The following is a 23,455-nucleotide window of genomic DNA, read 5'->3' as shown; positions in this document are numbered from 1 at the left end:
GTATACATTAGATAGCGGGTACACAGTCTTATGAAGGTTTCCTTTACAATTCGAAGCAGTTTCCACACAGTTTCCTTCTTTTCTCTTTTGTTCTCTTTCTTCACCTTTCCTCTTTACTGACTCTACTGTTGAGTTTGATCTGTTACTTGATAGAAAACGGTCATGTATTTGGTGCGGATACACGGTCTGCAAAGATATACGGATGTGTGAACAGCCCCACACACTATAAGACCACGTTCACACGTTCAGTATTTGGTCAGTATTTTACATCAGTATTTTTAAGCCAAAACCAGGAGTGAAACAATCAGAGAAAAAGTATAATAGAAACACATCACCACTTCTGCATTTATCACCCACTCCTGGTTCTGGCTTACAAATACTGAGGTAAAAAACTGACCAAATACTGAACGTGTGAATGTGGCCTTATAGTGTGGGGCTGCTCACACGTCCGCGGCTGCCATTTGAGTGTTTATTGAGAAGATTGGAGAAATGTCTTTAGACTTGTGGTTTATTTAGTTGAGAGCAGAATTATGGAAAGAGGAAGAGCTGATGGGACCATTATCCTGGGATATTAGCATGACACTATATGAAGGAATTGCTATTTATGCAGTTCTCCATTATTTATGTGTCAGTGGATTCCCCTGCAGCCTGTGATAGCACCACACAGTATAACTAGCAGCTCGGCCACAGAAATTGTCATTAATAATTCTATATTTTCCAGTCATTACAGTCTTCTGAGCGGAACTGCGCTCAACCGGAACTCCGAGCGCTGCTCTCGCTGGGGACGTTTTAGAGTGTGACACCACCCAGCAGCGCGGGAGAAGCTGCCCACTGACGGACGGGACGGGGCTGTGAGTTTGGGGAGAGGCTCCGGGCAGAGTCTGACGTCTCGGATGCCCCTCAGGAGGGGTCGCCATGCTGCTTCCTTCCGATGTGGCCCGGCTGGTTCTGGGTGAGTGCTCCCTGCACGGGCCCCATACTGCCCCGTACATGTCATTACCCAGCGGCCTCCTCCGCCATTGCGTCTGTTTATATACGGACACCTGTCACCTCCCGTGTACGTGGTGACCCGCACGTGCCTCGTGGGCAACTACAACTCCCAGCATGTGCGGATCCCCCCTGCTCTCCCCTCCTATGTAATAGCTGCTTCTGTACGTCTCTAATACTCCTTGTGTCAATTCTTCTTGTATAAGATCTCCGCTTGCTGTCAGTCTTCTTATATGCAAGCGCCCAATTTTTTAATTTTGTACTTATTTTCTTGTATTGCTTATTTTTGGCCGAAGAGCCGTAACATTTGGTTCTCAGATATACCCCCTAGGGGATTTTTTTGTATTTTTTTTTTTTGCTAGACTATTGTAATTTACCATTCAATTTACTTTAAAAAAAAAAAAAAATATGCAATTTGACTTTTGTTCTTCTGTGTGTTCTTTTTTTCTGGCAGAAATTACCTGGAGACAAAATTCATCAGATCAGTACAACAATTAAAATTTTTTTTTTTTTTTTAATCGTGTTCGTGGCGGCTTAAATATTTTTTTTAACTATTATAAATTTTTTAAAAAAAAAGTGGTTTGTGATGCCATCTTCTGATCCATCTAAGGGCTCATTAAGGCATCAGGGATTTTCTCATATGAGAAAATAGGTCCGGTTTTATTAGTGTCCTTTTATCAAGTTTCGTCACAGTTTGGTCCGAGTTTCGTCACATTTTCTCAGATGAGAAACAAAAAAAAAAAAATAAGATTCTATTAATTTTTTAAAAAAATGGACAGCACACAAATGGCATCCAAGTGCTGGCCAATTACTGTTCACGGATCTCTAGACTTGTATTGCCGATTTTGATCCGTCACTTTTCACCAATACCAGACATGTCTCCGTGATGTTGCGTGGACCACTTGGTCCTTGAAAAAGTCCCGTACATGTGAACAGACTCCTAGATACGAGTGCTGTCTGTGAGGAAATATGGAAAGCACCTGTAAGCTAAAGGCTGACGGGTTAATGAGGTTTAGGGCTCACACGAGTGTGGAATCTCTCATGCAAGAGAATCGGATAATGTAAATTATACTTGGAAATAAACTTGAATGATTTGTTGCAATTTTTTTTTTTCATAGATCGATTCCATCCCTATAAAAAACGCTAATCAGCACTGCCCCATAGAATGACATAGGTCCGAGTGCTGTCCAATAAAACGTCGGATAGCACCCGTCTGATGTATATGCTCATGTGAGCGACCATTTAAAGTGAACCTGTCACCAGTTTTTTCATGTCTTATATAAGATCAGTGCCTGTGCTGCGTTCCATGGAGGGGTATATAATCCCCTGATTCCCCCTGTATACCCTCCAAAAACCTTTTGAAAGTCTCCTACGCTCTATGAAATCGTGTCAGTCCGGTCCAGTAGGCGTCCTTTCTGCAGTCTCTATCCCTCATCACGGCTACTGCTCACTGTCCTCCTGCTCTGATTGACACCACCTGCGTCATCCACATAGCTTGGCGACATTGCCGGCTCGCGCCTCCTGCGTCATCCACATAGCTGACGCCGGCAACGTCATCCACGTAGCTGGGTGACGTTGCCGGCTCGCGCCTCCTGCGTCATCCACGTAGCTGGGTGACGTTGCCGGCTCGCGCCTCCTGCGTCATCCACGTAGCTGGGCGACGTTGCCGGCTCGCGCCTGCACACAACGCTCTTCCCTGTTGCAGGCAGAGCTTAAACCATAGGGGTGCCTGCGCACTTGCTAGTAACCTCGGTCGCAGTCTGTTTTTGCTTTTCCGACTTACAATGTGGTTTTTATTTTAGGTTACTTGCAGCAAGAAAAGCTCATGTCTACCTGCCAATCTTTTGTCTCAGAAAGTCCGAATCTCAAGGAGTATGCCGAGCATCACACAGAAGATGGCACCATCCCAGGATGCTTGCTAGTAAGAATTATTTTAATCGTTTTATATGGAGTCTATCAGCTCAAAACTACAGTTCAAACCAAGCACATCCTCTTGGTGCGCCCGTAATGTGGACCAGCGTTTCAGTGCACTTTCTTAACCGCTTGTTTTGCCTTTATCTCCATCCTAGTTTTCGTCAATTGAGAACTCCTAGTTTTTACAGGAGGCCAGAGATAGGAAAACAAGTGGACACACGGGTAACTGCTTGGTGATGCCAAGGGTGCACCGCATGGCTGTGCTTGGTTTGACCAAACATTTTACCCCTTTTAAACTGCTTGTTGTTGGGTGGTCTGGCCTCCTCTGCCGGGGCGGTGCAGGCAGTAAATCATACATGTAGTTTCTTGCGTCAATGCCAGGAGTGGATTGAAAAAGAAGGAAAGGGATAAAGGATGAGCCAATACTTTGCCTCTGTTTTGTATCCACTTTTGTGTTTAGCTCCAGAATCTCCACGTGTGATTGCAGCCTTACTGGTTTTAGCTAATGGTAAAAGGCAGTCTAGGCTGGGAGTGATTTTATGTGAAGCTCATTTACCAGTGTAATATTCTCTCCTTTTCAGTCCCTCTTCGGAAAAAACCTGACTACAATTTTAAATGAATATATAACCATGAAGGCAAAGGGTGAGTGTGATTGAAGCTTTTCCTCTTGTACACTATGGGTATATTAAGACTCTTGATTTGATGAAGGATTTACATGAAAGATGTCATTTTATACCATTAGGATTTTTGATTCACTATTTTATAATTTACATAAGGATTTTGGGGATTTTACAAAACTTGCTCAAATATGGGCAATGTTATAAAATAAGTAAATATTACTTACCTATGGAGTCCCCTCCTGCTTTGGTGTCACGGCTTCAGCGCACTCTGCAATGATCATATGCTGTCTATTCATATGACCGCTGCAGGCAATCAGTGGTCATGTCCTGAACAAGCAACTGTCACCCTTGAGATTAATGATTGGTTGCTGCAGTCACATGAATGATGGACAGCATGCGATCGCTGGAGGACCAGCGTGCACCACCCAAGTGATGGAGTCTACTGATAAAATAAAGAAATAGCCAATATTTAATAACATTTTGCGCCCATGTTCTTGCCACAAGATTAAGACTCCGTGCTCAAGTATCCACAAAAGTGCTGGTAACACGAGATGGGTAACTGCTAACGTCTGTACCTGGTGGTCTGATCAATCTATTACTGGGAAACAATTGTACAAGTCACTATAAGGCCACGTTCACACCTTAAGTATTTAACATCAGTATTTTTAAGCCAAAATCAGAAGTGGGCGAAAAAATGCAGAAGTGGTGACGTGTTTCTATTATACTTTTCCTCTGTTCCACTCCTGGTTTTGGCTTACAAATACTGATGTAAAATACTGAACGCGTGAACGTCGCTTCAGGGCAGGTGCAGACGACCATAGATTGTCTCATCCGAGAGAATTGTGCAAATGACACGTGTGAGCACAGTGTGATCCGATTCTCTCGGATAAACAGAAGATGGAGAAAAAAAATGTGTCCATGTTCTCCATTCCGTGAGGCCAAGAAAATCGGACTGCACTCAGATGTCATCCGAGTTCCGTATGATGTTTCCCACGCACTCATTGACTTGCATGGCCCAATGCAATCCGAATATTGGATCAAACTCGGGCATGCAGCGATTTTTTTTTTTTTCCTCGGACCGGTTCTGCTCGAGGAAAATATCGAACATGTGCATGGCCCATAGCATAACATTGATTCTGGTGTGATCCTATGTCTGGTCTTATCGCACGGAGACCGAAAATACGCTCGTCTGCACCTGCCCTAAAATTTTCCAATCTGACTGGTTTATACCCAATTATACATCCAAATAAATCTCACTGAATTTACTTGAAACCTCTTGTTCAGAGAATCAAGCAGAAGTCCCATTCATGATGTCGTCTCTGTGGAAGAAGCTGGACCTCACTCTATCCCAGATCAGGTATACTTATACATCATACCGCATTATATTGTATGAAATAAGTATCTCACACTATTATATGTGATCCTATGTAATAAATTATAATTTAATCTGACGTCTTTACCTGCCAGGTCCATGCAAGAATCGGCAGCTTTTAACAGCCATCAAAGAGGTAAGTGAGCTGTGCTAATTATCGACGTGTTAATGTTTTACACAATCCTCTGCTCAGCAGCACAGATTTCTCTGCTTTCCTGCTTGCCAGTAATACACAGGAACAAGCTGCGCAGCTGTGCAGGCAGGACCAGGTCAGCTCATGTCTGTATGGAGCCATCATTCACTCAATTTTGCAAATAGTGATTCATTGCTTTCATTATAGGACATTGTACAACTTTAAAGTGAGTGTTTTCTGATGACACAATCTGTTATATTATTTTTTGTGTTTAAATGTATATTTTTTTACATTTGGCAGTGCTTTTTTAAAAAAAAAAAAAAATGTTTTGCCTATATCAAAATCTACATGAAAAATAAAAATTAGAAATCTTGTTCTGACCGCTGGGGCTTTTTATAGAATCTAACTTCCAGATGTTTCAGGAAATACATGTACATTGGCCACTTGACTGACTCTGACCCTATGTCTTGTGCTTATGAGTGTGTGCAAAGGCCTTTGTGAAGGGAGGTGGTGCATAGCTTGTGATTGTTGGGTCCTGTATGATTAGCTGTATATAGAGGAGTTTCCTATCATTGTAATCCTGTCTCCGATGATAATGAAGCTTCTGAAAAGACCAGAAGCGAGTCCAAGATAGCCACAGTGGCCAGTTTGTAAATTGCAAGATTACTATTTTTATATACAGATTGTGATAGGAAAAAGGTACATATAAGCCTGGTTATAAACATTTGGTCATCTTATGATGACACTTTCTTTTTAAAGGGAATCTGTCATCACTTTGGAGTTATCAGACCTCTACTATGGGCAATACAGGGTATAGAAAAGTAAATCTATACATACCTGTATGGCCCATAGTAGAGGATTGATTGCAGAGAAAAGCGCTTTAATCAATTCTATTTTGTACAGGCTTGGTGTCCAGGGGATGCCAAGCAATCCCCGCATATGTGCTTATTATCCCCGCCTATATGCTTAGTTATCATAAACCCTCCCCCCCCGCACGTCACAGGGCCCTGTGACCTGCACTGTATTTCCAGGCATGCGCAAAGCGCCGCTCACATAGAGCTCACTTTGCTTCCTCCCGGCCCGTCTCTGTGCACTGCGCTGAAGTTTTCTATTGCGCAAGAGTCGGGGAGTCACTGTCACTTCCCGGCGCCTGCGCAATAGAACCCTGCAGCGCAGCGCACAGGCAGACGGGGCTGGGATGAAGCAAAGCGCGCTCTATGTGAGAATTTGATTAAAGCGCTTTTCTCTGCAATCAGACCTCTACTATGGGCCATACTGGTATGTATAGATTTACTTCTCTATATCCTGTATGCCCATAGTAGAGGTCTGATAACTCCAAAGTGGTGACAGATTCCCTTTAAGTATATTTCTTCACGAAGACAACCCCTTAGTAGGTACATGCTAGCTCGAGTTTAAAGTGGTATTCCCACCTCAGTAGGTGATTGAATATTACTAGGATATCCGTTAACCTAAAAGGAGCACCTTAAATGTTTCTCTTTCTAATTATTTATCCTTGCACCCTAACCACTTTTGTAATTTGCTATATTACACAATACCTTACACTTCTCCGTGTCTAGCTAATCCCTGTGTTTTTTTTTTTTTTTTTCTTACTGCACTTCCTTTGACGTTTTATTTGACAGGAGTCTCAAACGTGATGTCACTGGAGGCTGAGGCTACACTCACTCTCTGCAGCGTCCATCGTCCCCTTTGGAGTCACAGGGAGCACTGTAGTTGTTTACTAGTTTACTAGTTTCTGGCATCGCCACCCCCTCTGAAGATGTCCTGGGTGATGGACGCTGTGGCAGATGTGAGTGCAGCGCCGGCACTCTTCTACCGCCGTAGCTTCTGTGAAAGTCGTCAGCAGGCAGTGGAGAAAGAAGCAGTGTTTGAAACCAGCACTACCCTCAAACAAATCCTCATTAGTGGGTGGCGCTGGTATTACTCACTGCTTCTAGCACTACCCCCTGCTGACGATTCATTAACTACGGTGGCCAAGATAGAAGTAGAGTGCCGACTCTACACTCGCCTCTCCCACAGCATCCAGGATCCAGGACAACTTCAGAGGGCAGTCATGCAAGAAGCTAGTAAGTAACTGCAGCGCTGCCCCCCTTATGACGTCCTGTTTCAGGAGGGGTGATGTATGCTGCGGGGAGCAAGTGCAGCACCAGCCTCCTGTGACTACACGTTTGGGACGCCTCTTAAACGAAACATAGTAAGTACAGAAAAAACACCTATTTAGGGAAAAGTGTAGGGTGTTGTGTAATAAAGCAAATTACAAAAGTGGTTAGGGTGTAAGGATAGATATTTAGAAAATTTACGTGCTGGACCACTCTTTTAATGATTAATAGGTGTCCAACCTCTTTGCATGGTCTCATGAAGGGTGCACACTGCTAATCCTTAATGTGTTTCCCACCTCTGTTCACAAGGGCGTGCTCTGCCTTGTGTTACTCTACAGCTCCATTTGAGTGAATGGTGCTAGATCAGTTGTTGGCAGGGGGTGCTGCTAAGAAAGTGTGAAGGGGGAAGTTTCGCTGCTGTCACTTAATTATTAAGATCTTTTGGAGTCTGATTGATCTGATTTAAGTTATTATTAAAGGGTTGTTCTCCTCTTCGGTCTGGAGGAGTGCACTGCTCCTCGGCCTGACGGCTTCCTGTGCTCCTGATAACACGGTTTGGACCAGCGATATAGTTGAATCACTGGCGAACTGTGAACTCTCCAATGCTTCCACCAGCAGAGGAGAGCAGGAGGACTGAGGAAATTCAGATCCAACAATCCTGCCAGCTTCAGAGCATCGCTCGCGATCTCTAGAGACTGATAGAGTTCAGAGAGAGGTGGCCTGTAACCTAGGCAACAAGCCATAAATTAAAAATCACTCCATTCTTGAGAACGAAGAGGATTTTTAATAAGCATATTGAAAACGTTCTGTTTTTTTCCAAGCTCTTTACATTTAAAATAATGAAAAAACAACTTTAAAGGGAATCTAACAGCAGGTTTTTTTCTATGTAATCTGAGGGTAGCATGAGGTAGGGGCCGAGCCTCTGCATTTCAGTGATGTCACTTATTAGGCTGTGTGATGTTGTTTCAATACAATGAATGATTTATCAGCAGGAGATTATCACTGCCTGGACTACAGCGCTCATGATCCCTGGTCCGACTCCACCCCCAGCACTGATTAGCAGCTCCCTGTCACTATACACTGTACACAGAGAGGTGTGGGCGGCTTTCTGAGCTCTGCAACATCCAGTAAACTAAGTGACACATCGCTGGAATCAGGGACTCTCTTTTTTTTTTTTTTCATACATTATGCTGCTCTCAGATGTAGGTTAAACCTGCTGACAGATTCCCTTTAAGAGATGGCCATCAACTTTCTGAGATAGGAATACACTTGGAAATTGATCATCATTTATCTGCCTTTACATTACGCCACAAGAGGAAATCTGGATCAGGAGTGTTTTTACTGCAGTGCAATTATTCTGCTCTTCTATTTCATCTGACAAATTAACTGTTTATTCTTTATTCGATTATTTCAACTTACGATGTACCTTTTCCTGTTCTCAGTAAATCACATGGACTCCGACTTCCTTGTTATTTTATGTGAATTGTTTTAAAATGTTAAAAATAATGGATTAAAAAAAACTTCTTTTTTTTTTTATGACTCCACAGCACGGACACGAAAGGGGATAAATGACCGATTACGGCAGAGAATGCTGACCTCCCCTCTGGCTGTTTCAGGTTCCCTGAATCCACATCCTGCCATACAGCAGACCTCTACCCCAATAATGGCAACTCAGTATGTTTTACGACCTCTACACACACCAGGTGCCTTACAACTCAACGCCAGCTCTTCATACCTAGCAGAGACGTCTGCACAAAGCAGTAACTCTACCTCCATCAGCCGTGAGTGCATCTATGTCTTTACAGCAAAAGTGATTGGTGTATTACTCCTGATTTTAAAGGGGTTGTCCAGGACTGTAACATTGATGGCCTATCGTTGGGACAGGTCATCAATGTCTGGTTGGTGGGTGTGCGACACTCGGCACCCCCGAGTTAATTAGCTGTTCCTGGTGTTGGCATCGGCACAGTACCGTTGACTGAATAGTGACCGTGGCCGGATACTGCACATTCACCCCCCAATTGATTTGAATAGGTGGCGAATGTGCAGTACCTGGCACCGGGAACATCTGATCTATGGGGGGGTGCTGCATGTCGCACCCCACCGATCAGACATTGATGACCTGTCCTAAGGAGAGACCATCAGCGTTAAAGTCCTGGACAACACGTTTAATACTCCCTAAAATTTCATAAATGTCATCACAGATCACATTATCGTCAGTGGCATCCTTTACGTTACATCAGCATTGATGCAAATGTGAACAAATCCCCAATGCACTTGATTTATGAATTGGAAAGCTCCGCCGCGTTGGGGGCGCTGCCGCCACGTTGGAGGCGCTGCCGCCATGTTTGTGGCGCTGCTTGTTTTCCCTTTCACATCCACATGAAGAGTCTATAGATGTGCGCTGAAGATTGGATATGCGTCTTGTACGCACACATGGTAGCTCTGCACAGTCACATCCCCTGACATTATGATCTTCTAGTAAGCTTGGCAGCTTTTACGATATTAGACTGATAAAACCTGCACAGCATTACTGAACCTAAATCCGTAAATGACATTACTAATAATCTGCCTTTCTCGCTTAGTTGTCGAAGCCGCACACAAAAAACCTCCGCCCGCAGCCACCGCTTCTCCTGTGAGACGTAAACAGTGAGTTCATCTATCCTACGTTTCTATGATAACACTACCTTTACCTTTTGATGTAATAAAATAGTAGATACTGATTATAATGTTTAATTCTTGCAGAGATATTCAGAGGAGGAGACGGGCGGCTCAGCTCAACTCCACTACAGCAGCGTCTGATGGGGATGTGGGTGAAAATGGAGACGGCCTTCAGGCCATCATCGATAATGACTTTCCTGTAAGTGGATTGGATTAGCTTGATGCTTTCTTTAATGATAAATTGCACGTTTTTCTCCATCTTCTCCAATCTGTCAGTCTGATGTCATCCAAGTGCAGTCTGATGTTTTCCACAGACTTACTGACTTGCATGGCCGAGTGCGATCCTAATATCGGATGCAACTCGTGCATACTATGATTTTTATTTATTTTTCTCATATTGGCTCTTTCTGAGGAAAAAATGGCACATGCAGTGCCCCATAGAATAACATTGGTCAGAGTGCGATCTGATGTTTTGTCGGCCGAAAATACGGCCATGTGCGCACAAGTCATAAGGATCGGCCATCAATATAAAAGTCCCGGACAACCCCTTTACAATCCAATAAATAAAACTGCAGCGCTCCACCTTCATCCAAGGTGTTGTATTCACCAGACATGTAACGCTTAAACCACTATGGCTTGTCAAGCATTCAGTTTGGTAAACACTAGTCATGTCGCCATAAAATGTACAGAAAATTGTGGCAAAAATTACAAGCACTCAAATTGGGGTGGGGGGGGGAGCTCCATTGTTTTGGTTTTTTTTTGGGGTGTTTTATTAGAAGTGTTAATTGTGGGGTAAAAAATAACCTGGCAACATGAGTCTCCATGTCGGTACGATTACTCCAGTACCAAACTTGTATAGTTTGTTTTTTTTTTTTGTTTTTTTTATCTGAAACTTGTAAAATTTTTCTTCCTTCAGTGGGGCTGTGTGGGGGTGTATTTTTTTAACATGACGAGCTAAGCTTTTTATTTACACAATTGCTTCATATATTTTTGATTCTTATTAATAGCATACAGGACCATGGGTATACACCCTGCCACTAGGAGGCTCCGCAGTAGGTGAGAAAAGTCTTGGCTCCACTTGGTGGACTATCTCCTTAGACACGAGGCAGCCCAGTCTTGGTCCAGCGCCCATAGGAGGCAGACACTACCTGTGTCAGGTGTTCTGCGTGATTTTCTTTTTTAATTTTTTTCCTATGTGTTTTTTTTTACTCTTCACTGGGTGTGACTGACCCGTCCCCCACCTTAGGTGTCATCCAGGGAAGGAGACACCATACACTTGTACTTGCAGACGCCATCCATCGCTGATGGCAGCTGCCGCAGAGGAGTGCTGGTGTCTCCACATTTGTGAGAGGCCACTAAAGGGGGGACCCAGTTGGTGTCCGAATACATCAGAAGGGGAATTATCTTCCTATCACCACACCCATCTCCTTCCTCCACGTGTCCCACTCCTTTTCTCCCTGGGGCTCCCTAGGCCCCTGTTTTTCCTTGTGTTACCCCTCTCTATTTCCCCTGGGACTAATTTGAGCGCCATATCTTTCCTGCACTTAACCCTTTGCACCACTGACCCACGGGGCTGTCAGCGCCATATTTGTGCCATTGCAGCCATTTCACCCCCGAGCCATTTTCTGTGATTTTTTTTTTTTTTCCTCCCCTTATGCCAAGAGCCATAACATTTTTTTTATTTTTCTGTCAATATAGCTGTATAAGGGCTTGTTTTTTGCGGTACGAGTTGTACGTTTGAATGACACCTTTGATTTTACCATATAGTGTACCCGAAAACGGGGAAAAAAATCCACGTGGAGAGAAATTGTAAAAAAATAGAAATGCAGCTCCACAATTGTTTTGCTTTTTTTCAATTACTATGTTCAGTATAAGGTAACACAGACCTGGAAATATGATTCCCTAGGTCAGTTTGAATACGCAGATATCAAACATAGATTTTTGGTGTTTTTTTTTCTTTAAGTTGTAGAGAACAAAAGACGGAAATTTACATGAAAAATCTCCCCGGGATCTGGGGCTGGGTGAGAGTTGAGTATTTGCGCCCTGAGCTGTCGTTTATATTGATACCATTTTGGGGTAGATACGATGTTATGATCGCCTGTTATTGCATTTTATTTCAAGGTTGCGGCAACATAACCCCATAATTCTGGATTTTTTTCTTGTTACACCATTTACCAATCGGATTAATTTACTTTATACTTTGATAGATCAGGCATTTTCTGAACACAGCGATACCAAATATATGTATTTTTAAATTGTTTTTATTTTCAATGGAGCAATATGTGTATGGGTGTGTGTATGTGTGTATATATGTATGTGTGTGTGTATATATAATATATATATATATTAGATATATTATTAAAAAAAAAATTCTTTGCAGATCGGTACACAAAATAAAAAATTGTAAAAATGGCTATATACCATAATGTATCTGTGCGCCATTCTTTATAAGAACGGATAAAGCATGTTCTTGAAACACCAACATGGGAACGAGCTCTTACACAGATTTGTGACCTGGTTATTTTTTACTTTTTAGCAAATGGTAATTGAAAACGCCAGGGAAAAGATTTTAAGCAATAAGAGCCTTCAAGAGAAGCTGGCAGAGAATATCAACAAGTTTCTTGGAGGGTAAGAGTGTGTGTGTGTTCAGCGGGTGACAGTAGACACTCCGCTCATTACTACATGGATTATTCCTGGATACCTGTTTGATGGAATGAGAGTACAAGCTTGGATGATATGGTTTTGTTTCCCTTATTGTTTAAGATTGATCCTATAAAATGTGTAATAGATTATATGTAAAGTCTTCATTATACTAAACATCTAGCGCTGGCTGTAATTAACGCTGTTATTCCTCTTTCTAAGTGAATCGGCTGCACAGAGCTCAAAACATACAGAAGGAACGATTGCCGAACAAGATGCTTCCATTGATGAGATTCTTGGCCTCCAGGTAACTTTATATCTAGCGTCTATTCTCTTTAAAGGGGTAATCCGCCTCCACTCTCTTCGGCGTTGGGAGATGAGCGGGTCCGGTGACATCACGTCTACACATCTGCCAGGTCCAGTGCTTGAGAAGCAGATATTGTCCTGTAGTCCATATTCTAACGAATAGAATCGGTGCACAATATCTGCCGCTCGCACACTCGGCCCATTAGATGTGTACATGCGCCTCACAATGTGGAAGTCAGCGGAGCTGGGTTACTCCTTTTAAAGGGTGCGTATCGCCTGTCTGCAGCTGGTTCATTTTACTAAACAACACTTATTACCAATAATGTCCGAAGGGTGTGTGCGCATGCTGAGTGTTTGCAGCAGGTAGTATCTCTGCGTTATTTTTTGCGCTTATTTGAAAATATTGGAATTTTGGCCAAAATTTTGCAGTTTTCAAACTTTGAATTGTTATGCCCTTAAACCAGATAGTTATATCACAAAATAGTAAATAACATTTACCACTTGTCTACTTTTACATCAGCGTCATTTTTGAAACATAACTTTTTTTTTGTTAGGGAGTTAGAAGGGTTAAAAGTTGATCAGCAATTTCTTGTTTTTCCAACAAAATTCACAAAGTGACTTTGAGGGACCTCTATGACAGAAAATACCCAAAAGTGACACCATTTTGAAAAATACACCCCCTAAGTTCTCAAAACTACATTCAAGAAGTTTATTAACCGTTCAGGTGCTTCACAGGAATTAAAGCTAGTTAAAAGGAAAAAATGAAATTATTTTTTTTCCGCAGAATTGTTGCTTTTGGATTTTGCATTTTCGGAACGGTAACAGAAGAAAATGGACCATACAATTTGTTGTGCAATTTCTCCTGAGTACACTGATACCCAATATGTGGGGGAAAACTACTGTTTGGGTGCACGGCAGGGCTCACAAGGGAAGGAGCACTGTTCTCCTTTTGGAATTCGAAAATTAGCGGAAGCCATGTTGCATTTGGAGAGCCCTTGATGGGCATAAATAGTGGAAACCCCCCACAGTGACACCATTTTGGTAGCTTCACCTCTCGAGAAATTCATCTGGGGGTGTAGTGAGCGTTTTTAACATTAGGCTGAGTAAATGTAAAATTACTATTTTTCCACTAAAAAAAAGTCTTGGTCCCAAAGTTTTAATTTTCAGAAGGGATTATAGTAGAAAACGAGCGATACAATTTTTGCAATTTCTCCTGAGTACACCAGTACCCAATATGTGGTTGAGCAGAACCCCTATAAGTGACCTAATTTTGCAAACAACACCCCCCAGTGAATTAATCTAGGGGTGCAGTGATCACATTGACACCACATGTGTCACAGAATTTTATACCATTAGGCGGTGAAAAAAGAATAATTATATTTTCTCTTCATTGGGGGACACAGGACCATGGGTGTATGCTGTTGTCGCTAGGAGGTTGACACTAGGCAAAAAAAGAAATGTCTCCTCCTCCGCAGTATACACCCGCCTACAGGCACCAAGCTCACCAGTTTAAGCTTAGTGCCTGTAGGAGGTAGACCTGGATCCTAACTGATCCAACCCTGTTGTGTTTTATTAATCTTTGTTTTTTATTTTTCAGATACAGCTCTTCATGGTTAACAGGGAACACTGCGTCCCCTGTTATCCCCATTCTCAAGCGACCGAGAGAGCAGTGTGGCATTTCCCACATCGCCCACTCTCGGACCCGCTGGGCAGGACCTATCCCCTGTCACTTCTAGGTGTCTCAGGGTGATTCCCGGTGGCCAGTCCTTGCCTATTCCCCACCCCAGCCCCCGCCTGGGAGGGAGACGGTGGTCACTGCGGTGACCTTCCCACTGATTCTGGGGTCGACACCGTCTCCTGCACTGTCCAGTACCAGTCAGTGCGGGAAGGAGGAAGAGCCAGGATCCCCCCTATCCACGGAGGACCTCCTGTGACCATCCTCAGAAGGGGAGAGGAAGAAGAGGCATCGGGACCTCTAACAAAGGTAATCCCTCCCACTCCTGCTGCCTTACAACCGCAGCCCCCCAGGTCCCTCAGAACACTGGATATGGCACAGAGTTGCCTGCCAGCGGGTCCTGTAAATCCCGTGGATTATTAATTGGGGCATCACATCTCCACCGACGCTCACTTACAGCAGCGCTTCCCTGGCCACGCCCCCTCTCCTCGCATCTCCCGCAGCATGGCGTCCCCCACAAACCCCCCCCCCATTCTTTTTCCTTTTTGCGCGGCAAATCTGCCCGTGCTTTCTCCGTTGGGGGGCTTCTTGGGTGGGGTGTTCCTCTTACCGGCGGGTATACGCCCCCTCTGGCAATCGGGGACCGAGGAGCAATGTGACGCTTCCGCCACGCCCACAGTTCTCCCGGGGACCTATCAGCGGCTGGGTTCTTAAGCCCGCCCCCATTCCTTCTGCCTATCAGAGCCTCGGCTCCCCTAGGTTACTCAGGGCAGCACGCTCTGCTCTTGCCCCGCCCCTCTACGCTGCTCTCTGTTCTGGCTCCGGCAGCATCACTGTCTGACTGCCTCATCACCGCAGCCCTGCTCCTGTCTCCGCAGCTCTGGAGTTTCCGACAGGGGATACGGGACCGTGGACATTCCAGACCGGGTAGGCCCTGCTCTGGCACCTACACACACCCTTTCCTGTCCACAGGCTCCCTCCTCTGCAGTATTACTGGTTAGGCACATATGCCCAAACCCAGGGAGCTTTCTGTCCGTCCCGCTCCCACAGTCACAATACTACGCCTGTGCTCTTTGCAGTACTAAGTGGCCCGCGGGTCTGACAACGGCTTTCTGCTCGACCTGCAAGCCTCCCACCATGCTGGCACCCCAAGATCCCCCTGCCGCCCAGGACGAAGTAACTCTCCCTCCTCCGGAGTGGGCTGTTGCTATGTCCCAGTCTGTCTCTGACTTCACCAAGGTATCTCAATCTCTGGTGCAGGTCCTGGAACGCTTGCCCATGCTATCCACAGCCACCAGTGCTCCTAACGTTCCCACGGACGATTCGCAGGCACCCCTGCCCCCTCCTCCTAAGGGCAGACCGAGGGCACGTTCTCGGACTCACACAAGTTCATCTTCCAGCTCTCCAGACTCCAAATTGCTCCCTGCATCTCACACCTCTTCCCCAGAGGTCGCTCCGGGATCAGACACTGCATCAGATTCTGACTCTGGATCCGACACGGACCAATATTCTAGAATCCAGGACATGGTTGACAGCCTTATATCGGCCGTCAATCAGACTCTGCATGTTAAAGAGGACGAGAGCCCTTCTCAGGACTACTCCGTTTCCTTCAAGAGAATCAAGCGCCCGGCACGCACCTTTTCTAACCATTCAGAATTTGATGGTGTCTTTCAGAAACAATGGGAGCATCCAGAAAAGCGCTTCACTGGAAAGAAACAGACATGCTATACCCCTTTAACCACGACCTCGTCAGCAGATGGACGGAGTCCCCTTCTGTGGATCCTCCTGTCTCTCGTCTAAGACTGTACTGTCTCTTCCAGACGGTTCCTCCCTCAAGGACACTACGGATAGACAGGTTGAGGCCTTGGCTAAGTCAGCCTTCGAGGCTGCTGGCACCTCCCTGTGTCCTTCCTTCGCCTCAACTTGGGTATCAAAAGCAGTCTCCGCATGGGCCAAACAGCATAGGCAGGGCATCCTAACAGGGGCTTCCCCAGACGATCTGGCTGACCTAGCGGATCAGATCGCCCACGCAAGGAAATATCTCCTCACGGCGTCACTTGACGCCGCTACCTGTTCAGCCCGCGTCTCTAGCAAAGGCTTGGAACGCCGACCCGGCCTCCAAAAAATCACTAACAAATCTCCCGTTTCAGGGCTCTTGGCTGTTTGGGTCTAAGGTAGACCAGATCATCTCTGATGCCACTGGGGGCAAGAGCACTTCCCTTCTCCAGCCGAGACCTAATCGCCCCTTTCCTAGGAAACATTCCCTTCAGTTCCGGTCCTTTTGTCGGTTCGCTCAACCGGGACCCTCCTCTCAGCAGGACCGTACCCCAGCACAGCAAGAGAGACGTAAACCTACCTTTAGGCCCACTCCCAACTGGCGCGCAAAGGGTCGCTCTTCCAAGCCCTCTGGATCCCGATCACGATCCAACAGATTTTCCTCAGCATGACGGGTCACTCCCACCTGGGATTTCTCCCAGGGTGGGTGGCCGTCTACTTCTGTTCCGAGACCCTTGGGTCTTGGCAATAGAGGATGCCTGGGTCAAGGAGATTGTGACCGCCGGCTACAAGATCGAGTTCAACGCCATACCAGGAACACGATTTCTCAGGTCCCGCCCCCCGCATCCAGCTCTGCTTCCCGGTTTCCTTCAGGCCATTGCCTCCCTTCTGCGCTCAGGAGTCCTAGTTCCAGTCCCCCTTCAGGAAAGGTTTTCCGGTTTTTACTCCAATCTTTTCGTCGTTCCTAAAAAGGGCGGCTCACTACGTCCGATCCTAGACCTCAAACATGGGACCTCGGCATGGGACAAGAATCCGTCGTCTCTAGATCGACGCATCAGGTTACCTCTTCATGTCAGAAGGTCATTAATATGGTGGACTCGCCCTTCTTCCTTCAGACCCGGGAGGTCATTCCTACCTCTTCGCTGGCAGGTGGTCACGACCGATGCCAGCCTCATCGGTTGGGGGGCAGTCTTCCTCCACCTCACTTTGCAGGGCTGTTGGAGTCTCCACGAAGTCTCCCTATAGATCAATATATTAGAGATAAGGGCAATCTACCTGGCGTTGCGTCACTGGCAGGATATTCTTGCAGGGTTCCCAGTCCGCGTACAATCGGACAACGCCACGGCTGTGGCGTACATAAGCCGTCAGGGAGGAACGCGCAGCAAGTCCGCCTTGAATGAGGTGGCAAGAGTGCTAGTTTGGGCCGAGAACACAGTTCCAGCAATCTCAGCAGTCCACATCCCGGGGGTCGACAATTGGGTGGCCGACTTCCTCAGGAGAATGGTCTCTCCATCCTGAGGTGTTCAATCAGATTTGCTTACGATGGGGCACGCCTGACGTCGACCTCATGGCTTGTCGGTTAAACCACAAGATTCCATCCTTTGTAGCCCGGTCCCACGATCCCCTTGCGATCGCTCAAGACGTGCTAGTCATTTCATGGTCTTGGTTCCAGCTGCCCTATCTTTTTCCCCCTCTACCATTGATCCCTTGGGTCGTCAAAAAGATCAAGACAGAAGGAGTACCGGTAATTCTAGTAGCCCCGGATTGGCCCAGACTCGTCTGGTACGCAGGATCTAGTAAACCTGCTCGTCGACTCCTCCTGGAGACTACCGGACCGGGCCTATTCTTCATCAGAGTTCTCGTTCTCTGAATGTAATGACATGGCCGTTGAGGCCGCAGTGTTGAAGAAGGCGGATTTGGCGGACAACGTCATCCAGACCCTAATTAGTGCCAGGAAACCCGCAACCTCGCGCGTATACCACAGAACCTGGAGAGCCTTTTTTCGTCACTGCGTGAAGGATCAGCTAGCTCCCATGTCCTTTTCGCTACCTGTCATTTTGGCCTTTCTTCAGTCTGGCCTGGAAGCGGGACTCTCTAAGCACTCTCAAAGGCCAAGTTTCGGCCTTGTCCATTCTATTCCAACGCAACTTGGCTTTCCGTCCTCAGGTCAAAACGTTTCTACAAGGGGTGGCTCACCTGGTGCCGCCTTATTGCCCCCCGGTGGATCCATGGAACCTTAATATGGTCCTGAGCATCCTTCAACAGCCCCCGTTTGAACCCATTCAGGACATCTCAGCCTCTCTTCTCTCCTGGAAGGTGGCTTTTCTGGTGGCTGTTACCTCTATTAGGAGGGTTGCAGAGCTTGCAGCCCTCTCGTCGGTCGCCTTTTCTGGTCTTCCATCAAGACAAGGTAGTGCTCAGGTCAGTGCCTTCTTTTTTGCCAAAAGTAGTCTCCTCTTTCCACATCAATGAGGACATTGTTTTGCCTTCCTTCTGTCCGGCCCCAGTGCACCCACGGGAGAAATCCCTGTACAAACTGGATCTGGTCAGAGCTTTACGTGTGTACCTTTCTAGAACGGCTTCCCTTCGGCGTTCGGACGCCCTGTTTGTCATCCCTGAAGGGCGTCGCAAGGGTCTTCCTGCTTCCAAGTCAACCATCGCCCGTTGGCTACGTTCGACCATCTTGGAGGATTATCGCGTCTCGGCCAAATCTCCCCCTCTGGGGGTAAGGGCTCACTCCACCTGGGCGGTGGGGGCCTCTTGGGCTGTTCGCCATCAGGCTTCAGCTTCTCAGATCTGTAAGGCCGCAACATGGTCTTCACTCCACACCTTTTCAAGGTTTTACAAGGTCCACACTTATTCCTCAGTTGATGCCAGTCTTGGACGGAAGGTTCTGCAGGCAGTGGTTGCCTGCAGTCAGACCTAGTCTGTGGCTATCTTTTGTTCTCCCACCCTAGGGACTGCTTTTGGACGTCCCATGGTCCTGTGTCCCCCAATGAAGCGATAAAAAAGAGGGATTTTTGGTACTCGCCTTAAAATCTTTCTTGGAGCCTTCATTGGGTGACACAGCACCCTCCCTGATTTTGGGCATGGGTACAGTTGGCCCTGTTGGGCATCAAATTTAGTTTTCATGGTTGTGCCCCGTTGGGCATTGCATAGTTAATTGTTTTCTGTTCCTCCTACTGCTTTAGCCACTAACTGGTGAGCTTGGTGCCTGTAGGCGGGTGTATACTGCGGAGGAGGAGCTATTTTCTTTATTTGCTTAGTGTCAACCTCCTAGCGACAACAGCATACACCCATGGTCCTGTGTCCCCCAATGAAGGCTCCAAGAAAGAGATTTTACGGTGAGTACCAAAAATCCCTCTTTTACCACTAAAATGTTTTAGCCCCAAGTTTTTAATTTTTGTAAGGGTTAATAGAAAAAATGGACCTTGTGCAATTTCTCCTGAGCGCTCCAACACCCTACAAGTCATTGGGAACTACTTTTGAGGCACAGTGCAAAGCTCAGAAGGGAAGGAGCGCCATATTGGAGTTCAGATTTTACTGGACTGGTTTGAGGATGACATGTCACATTTGCAGAGCCCTTGAGGTTCCAGATCAGCCGAACCTTCCCCCCCCCATAAGTGACCCCATTTTACAAACTGCCTCTCTCAATGAATTCATCTAGGGGTGCAGTGATCATATTGACACCTCAGGTGGGTCACAGAATTTTATACCAGTGGGCAGTGAAGAAAAATTAATTATATTTTTACCACAAAAAATGTTTTAGCTCCAGATTTTACATTTTCATGCAGGGAAATAAGTAAAAATAGCTCCACCCTATATGTGGCTGTACAGTACTGCCTAGCCACACGGCGAGACTCGGGAGGGACGGAGCGCTGTTTGCCTCCTGGAGCGCAGATTTTCCTGGAATAGTTTGCAGACTCCATATACAGAGCCCCTACATGCAGAATCCCCCTCAAGTGACCCCATTTTGAAAATTATACCCCTTTGGGAATTTATCTACAGGAGTATTGATGGTTTGACTCCATGGGTGTTTTCTAGAGAGAAGGAGCAGTGGATGTGGTGCCCGTACGTTGTAGTGCTTGTACATTGCACCAGTATTGCAAGGCATTATACCGGTCAGTGCTGCACTGACAGAAGCCACTTAGACTTTGCTCTCAGCATGATCTAACAGGCTTGCCATAGCTGGCAAACCTGGAGGTTGCCATGACCACTATCGGACCCTTGCGATGATGTCACTGTTGTGCCGATTGGAAGGGAGAGGGAGACCCCTTCCTCTCCCATCTCCCTAGAAGTTGCGATATCGATTGCAGCATTTAGGGGGTTAAATGGCCCAGGCTGGTGCAGGAATTGGTTCTGGCCATGACAGCGGGAGCTTGGCTATTACTTATGCCGAGCTCTCTGCGGCGTTCTGGCAGGTACAGCTCCTGGGCCCTGCATGATCGCCATAAAATAAGTTTACGTCATGGGTCATGCACCCCTTCCCGACCACACACACACACACACACACACACACACACACACACACACACACACACACACACACACACACACACACACACACACACACGTGTATATATGTGTCTAGGTCTAGCAGAAAAGTGTCTAATAGCCTGAGTGTCTGTTCTTACAGGGAGGGGAGATGCATATGTCTGAGGAGGCCATCCACGACATCTTAACACAAACAGAATTGGACCCCGACTTCCAGGAGCTGTATGATCTATTTGCATGTGGTAAGTTTTCATAGTATACATTTGTGCCATAAGTGCAGCATGTCTTGATGGCTTTACAGCTGCTTATAAATGTTCAGCCTATGTAAAAAGGAGGTTGTGTCTTTATGGTTCAAATCCCACCAAGGACAACATCTGCAAGGAGTTTGTATGTTCTCCCCGTGTTTGTATGTTCTCCCCGTGTTTGTATGTTCTCCCCGTGTTTGTATGTTCTCCCCGTGTTTGTATGTTCTCCCCGTGTTTGTATGTTCTCCCCGTGTTTGTATGGGTTTCTTCCGGGTTCTCCGGTTTCCTCCCACACTCCAAAGACATCCTGATAGGGAATCTAGATTCTGAGCCCCGATGGGGACAGCGACCATAATGTATGTAAAGCGCTGCGGAATATGTTAGCGCTATATAAAAAATAAAGATGATTATTATTATTTTATTGCCATCTTGCTGATTGAATAGTTTATCTAATAAATGCTTTGCAGTTACATCCAAAGCTCCAAAAGTATCGCCCCGAGACTCCTCCGCCAGTAATAATGATCCTAAGAATGTGAGTGAAAAAGGAAAAAAACAAGATGTTGTGGAAAGATTGCTGGACGTGGATAGCGGTGAGTCTGCTTTTGCACTATTTGGGCACTATAGATCACATCAGGGGAGATGTTTTGTAGTTACGATAGTATCTACCATGGAGTACAAAGGGGGAAGACTGACCTTTCTCAGACCAGCTTGTATGAGTAACGTGTGTGCAGCAGATGTGTAATCTGTTCTGTAGATTGCATATTAAAATATGTGAAGCTTTTCCCTACATTACATATCACATTCACTGTTTTAATGATGAAAAATGAATCTGGAGCGTCTGAAAAGTGGCGTTCGCCTCGTTGCTAATCTTATAAAGTCAGGGATTGGAGTAAGATTTGTAACGTAAGATTTGCCGCAGCTCGTCATGATGTCACCGTGAAAACGCCAAATATTTTTATGACTTGTTAAAGTGTTTTACTCCTGATTTCTGGCCAAAACACTTTGATGAATCTCGGACCTTTTATGTTTTATATTGCATCTTTACCTTCTATTAACTGAAGGGTTTCTCACAGCAGGTCCGTCAGAATCTACTAAGAAAATCGATGTCTGCTCAAAGGGAAATGATGGTGACAACTTAGCTGGCCAACGTAATGGAAAATTCTCCATGGACCAAACTTCTCCACTTCCTAGTACTTCCCAACAAGCTTGTGCAAACGAAAAGTCCAATTCAGGGGATCAAAGCTCAGGTGACAGCCACTGCAACGTTGCTGTAATAATTACCGATGGGGAGACCAGCTCAGATTTATCAGGTGGTGATGTGGTGCTCGATACACAAGACATTGAAATGAAGAACACCTCTCCTCCTAAGGATGAAGCAGCATATGGTTTTCACATGGCAGAGGATATTTCACTACCAAGCACAGTGGTTGCAGATAAATCAATTATAAGGACTGTTAATGAGGAGCCAGAAGGCATTGCAAGCACTGAGGTGACTATCACTGGGACTCCTCCACATGTAATGCAACAGGAAACCAGTAAGAATGACCCAATAATTCCATCAGAGACTCCACAAATGGATGATCGAGCAACAAAGAGCTCAACACCTAGTCCATCGAATAAACCCTGTAATTCTGCAACAAACCCGCAATTAGTTGTAGCTGAATCCATATCACCTGCTGCAAAGCCGCAACCGGTGCAAAATACTGATTTCCCACCATGTCCTGGGCAAAGCAGTGCGGCCCCCGAGACTTCAGCCCCCTGTAGTTCTGTGCCAAGTACCAGCCAAACAGTTCTAGACGACTCCAGCATCATAACGCTCAACTTCACCGAGTGTTTGCCCGAAGATCCAGAAATACACGACGCTGTGAAAAGTATAAATGAAGAGAATTATGCTACTATTATATTATCACCTCTAGTGAAAAGTCCAGATCTGACAAGAGTTATTCCATCCCAGGAAAATGCCATCATTGATCTTACAGACTCGCCCGTTGTTGGAGAGCCAGCTCAGCTGGTGACTCCGTCAAACGATGCCACCGTAAGCGTCAATGCATTAAGTGGAGACTGCGCCATTTATTCCATTTCCGGGGCGTCTAATAGCACAGGAGAAAACAATGTTATACAGCTAATGCCAGCAACCAGCGCCTCGTTCGCACAGACTGGTAACATTTACTTTAACAGTTGTGGTCCGACCATGCCTCCTAATGTTCTGATGGTGTCCAAAAGTTCTGCTGCCAGCCAAAAGCAGCCAAGTCTTTTTCAGACTCCTCCCAGACCTGGCAACATTTACTCCATCGGACAGACCATGTCACCAAAACTTCCTCAAGGTGTGTGAGTGTGCTTTACAGACATCAAAGCTGAAGTGTTTAAAATGTATAATATATTTCTTTTTAATAATGTTCTTGCATGGTAAAATAAATGAGATATACTTAGGGAGGTCGGTGTTAAAGAGGAAACGTTTGAGATGCCATAGATCCATTTGAAAGGATTGCAACAGTGAAGTTCTTGAGCTTGGACCAAA

The 23,455-nt window shown here is 45.7% G+C and overlaps 1 protein-coding gene across 2 annotated transcripts in view; it reads left to right on the top strand.

Moving 5' to 3' along the window:
* The first annotated feature begins 767 nt into the window (after positions 1-767).
* The window catches only part of NPAT (nuclear protein, coactivator of histone transcription), a 31,982-nt gene continuing 9,294 nt past the window's right edge, over positions 768-23,455 (top strand). The window contains exons 1-13 of one of the 2 annotated variants that reach the window (XM_073662205.1): positions 768-952; positions 2,790-2,908; positions 3,483-3,543; positions 4,806-4,878; positions 4,989-5,029; positions 8,691-8,924; positions 9,726-9,789; positions 9,886-10,000; positions 12,338-12,429; positions 12,664-12,748; positions 20,835-20,934; positions 21,405-21,527; positions 22,014-23,261. In XM_073662205.1, coding sequence (XP_073518306.1) covers positions 916-952; positions 2,790-2,908; positions 3,483-3,543; positions 4,806-4,878; positions 4,989-5,029; positions 8,691-8,924; positions 9,726-9,789; positions 9,886-10,000; positions 12,338-12,429; positions 12,664-12,748; positions 20,835-20,934; positions 21,405-21,527; positions 22,014-23,261 — 2,392 coding nt within the window. In that variant the 5' untranslated portion in view covers positions 768-915. Of the gene's footprint in view, positions 953-2,789; positions 2,909-3,482; positions 3,544-4,805; positions 4,879-4,988; positions 5,030-8,690; positions 8,925-9,725; positions 9,790-9,885; positions 10,001-12,337; positions 12,430-12,663; positions 12,749-20,834; positions 20,935-21,404; positions 21,528-22,010; positions 23,262-23,455 lie in introns of both variants that reach the window. The other variant, XM_073662204.1, reaches the window with a different exon arrangement.

This window comes from Phyllobates terribilis, unplaced genomic scaffold (assembly GCF_046119375.1).
Source record: "Phyllobates terribilis strain yellow unplaced genomic scaffold, ASM4611937v1 Scaffold_2__4_contigs__length_985480577, whole genome shotgun sequence".
NCBI classification, from domain to species: Eukaryota; Metazoa; Chordata; class Amphibia; order Anura; family Dendrobatidae; genus Phyllobates; species Phyllobates terribilis.
Note: the sequence above shows the minus strand (reverse complement) of the source record. Positions and strands in the feature narration are given on the sequence as shown.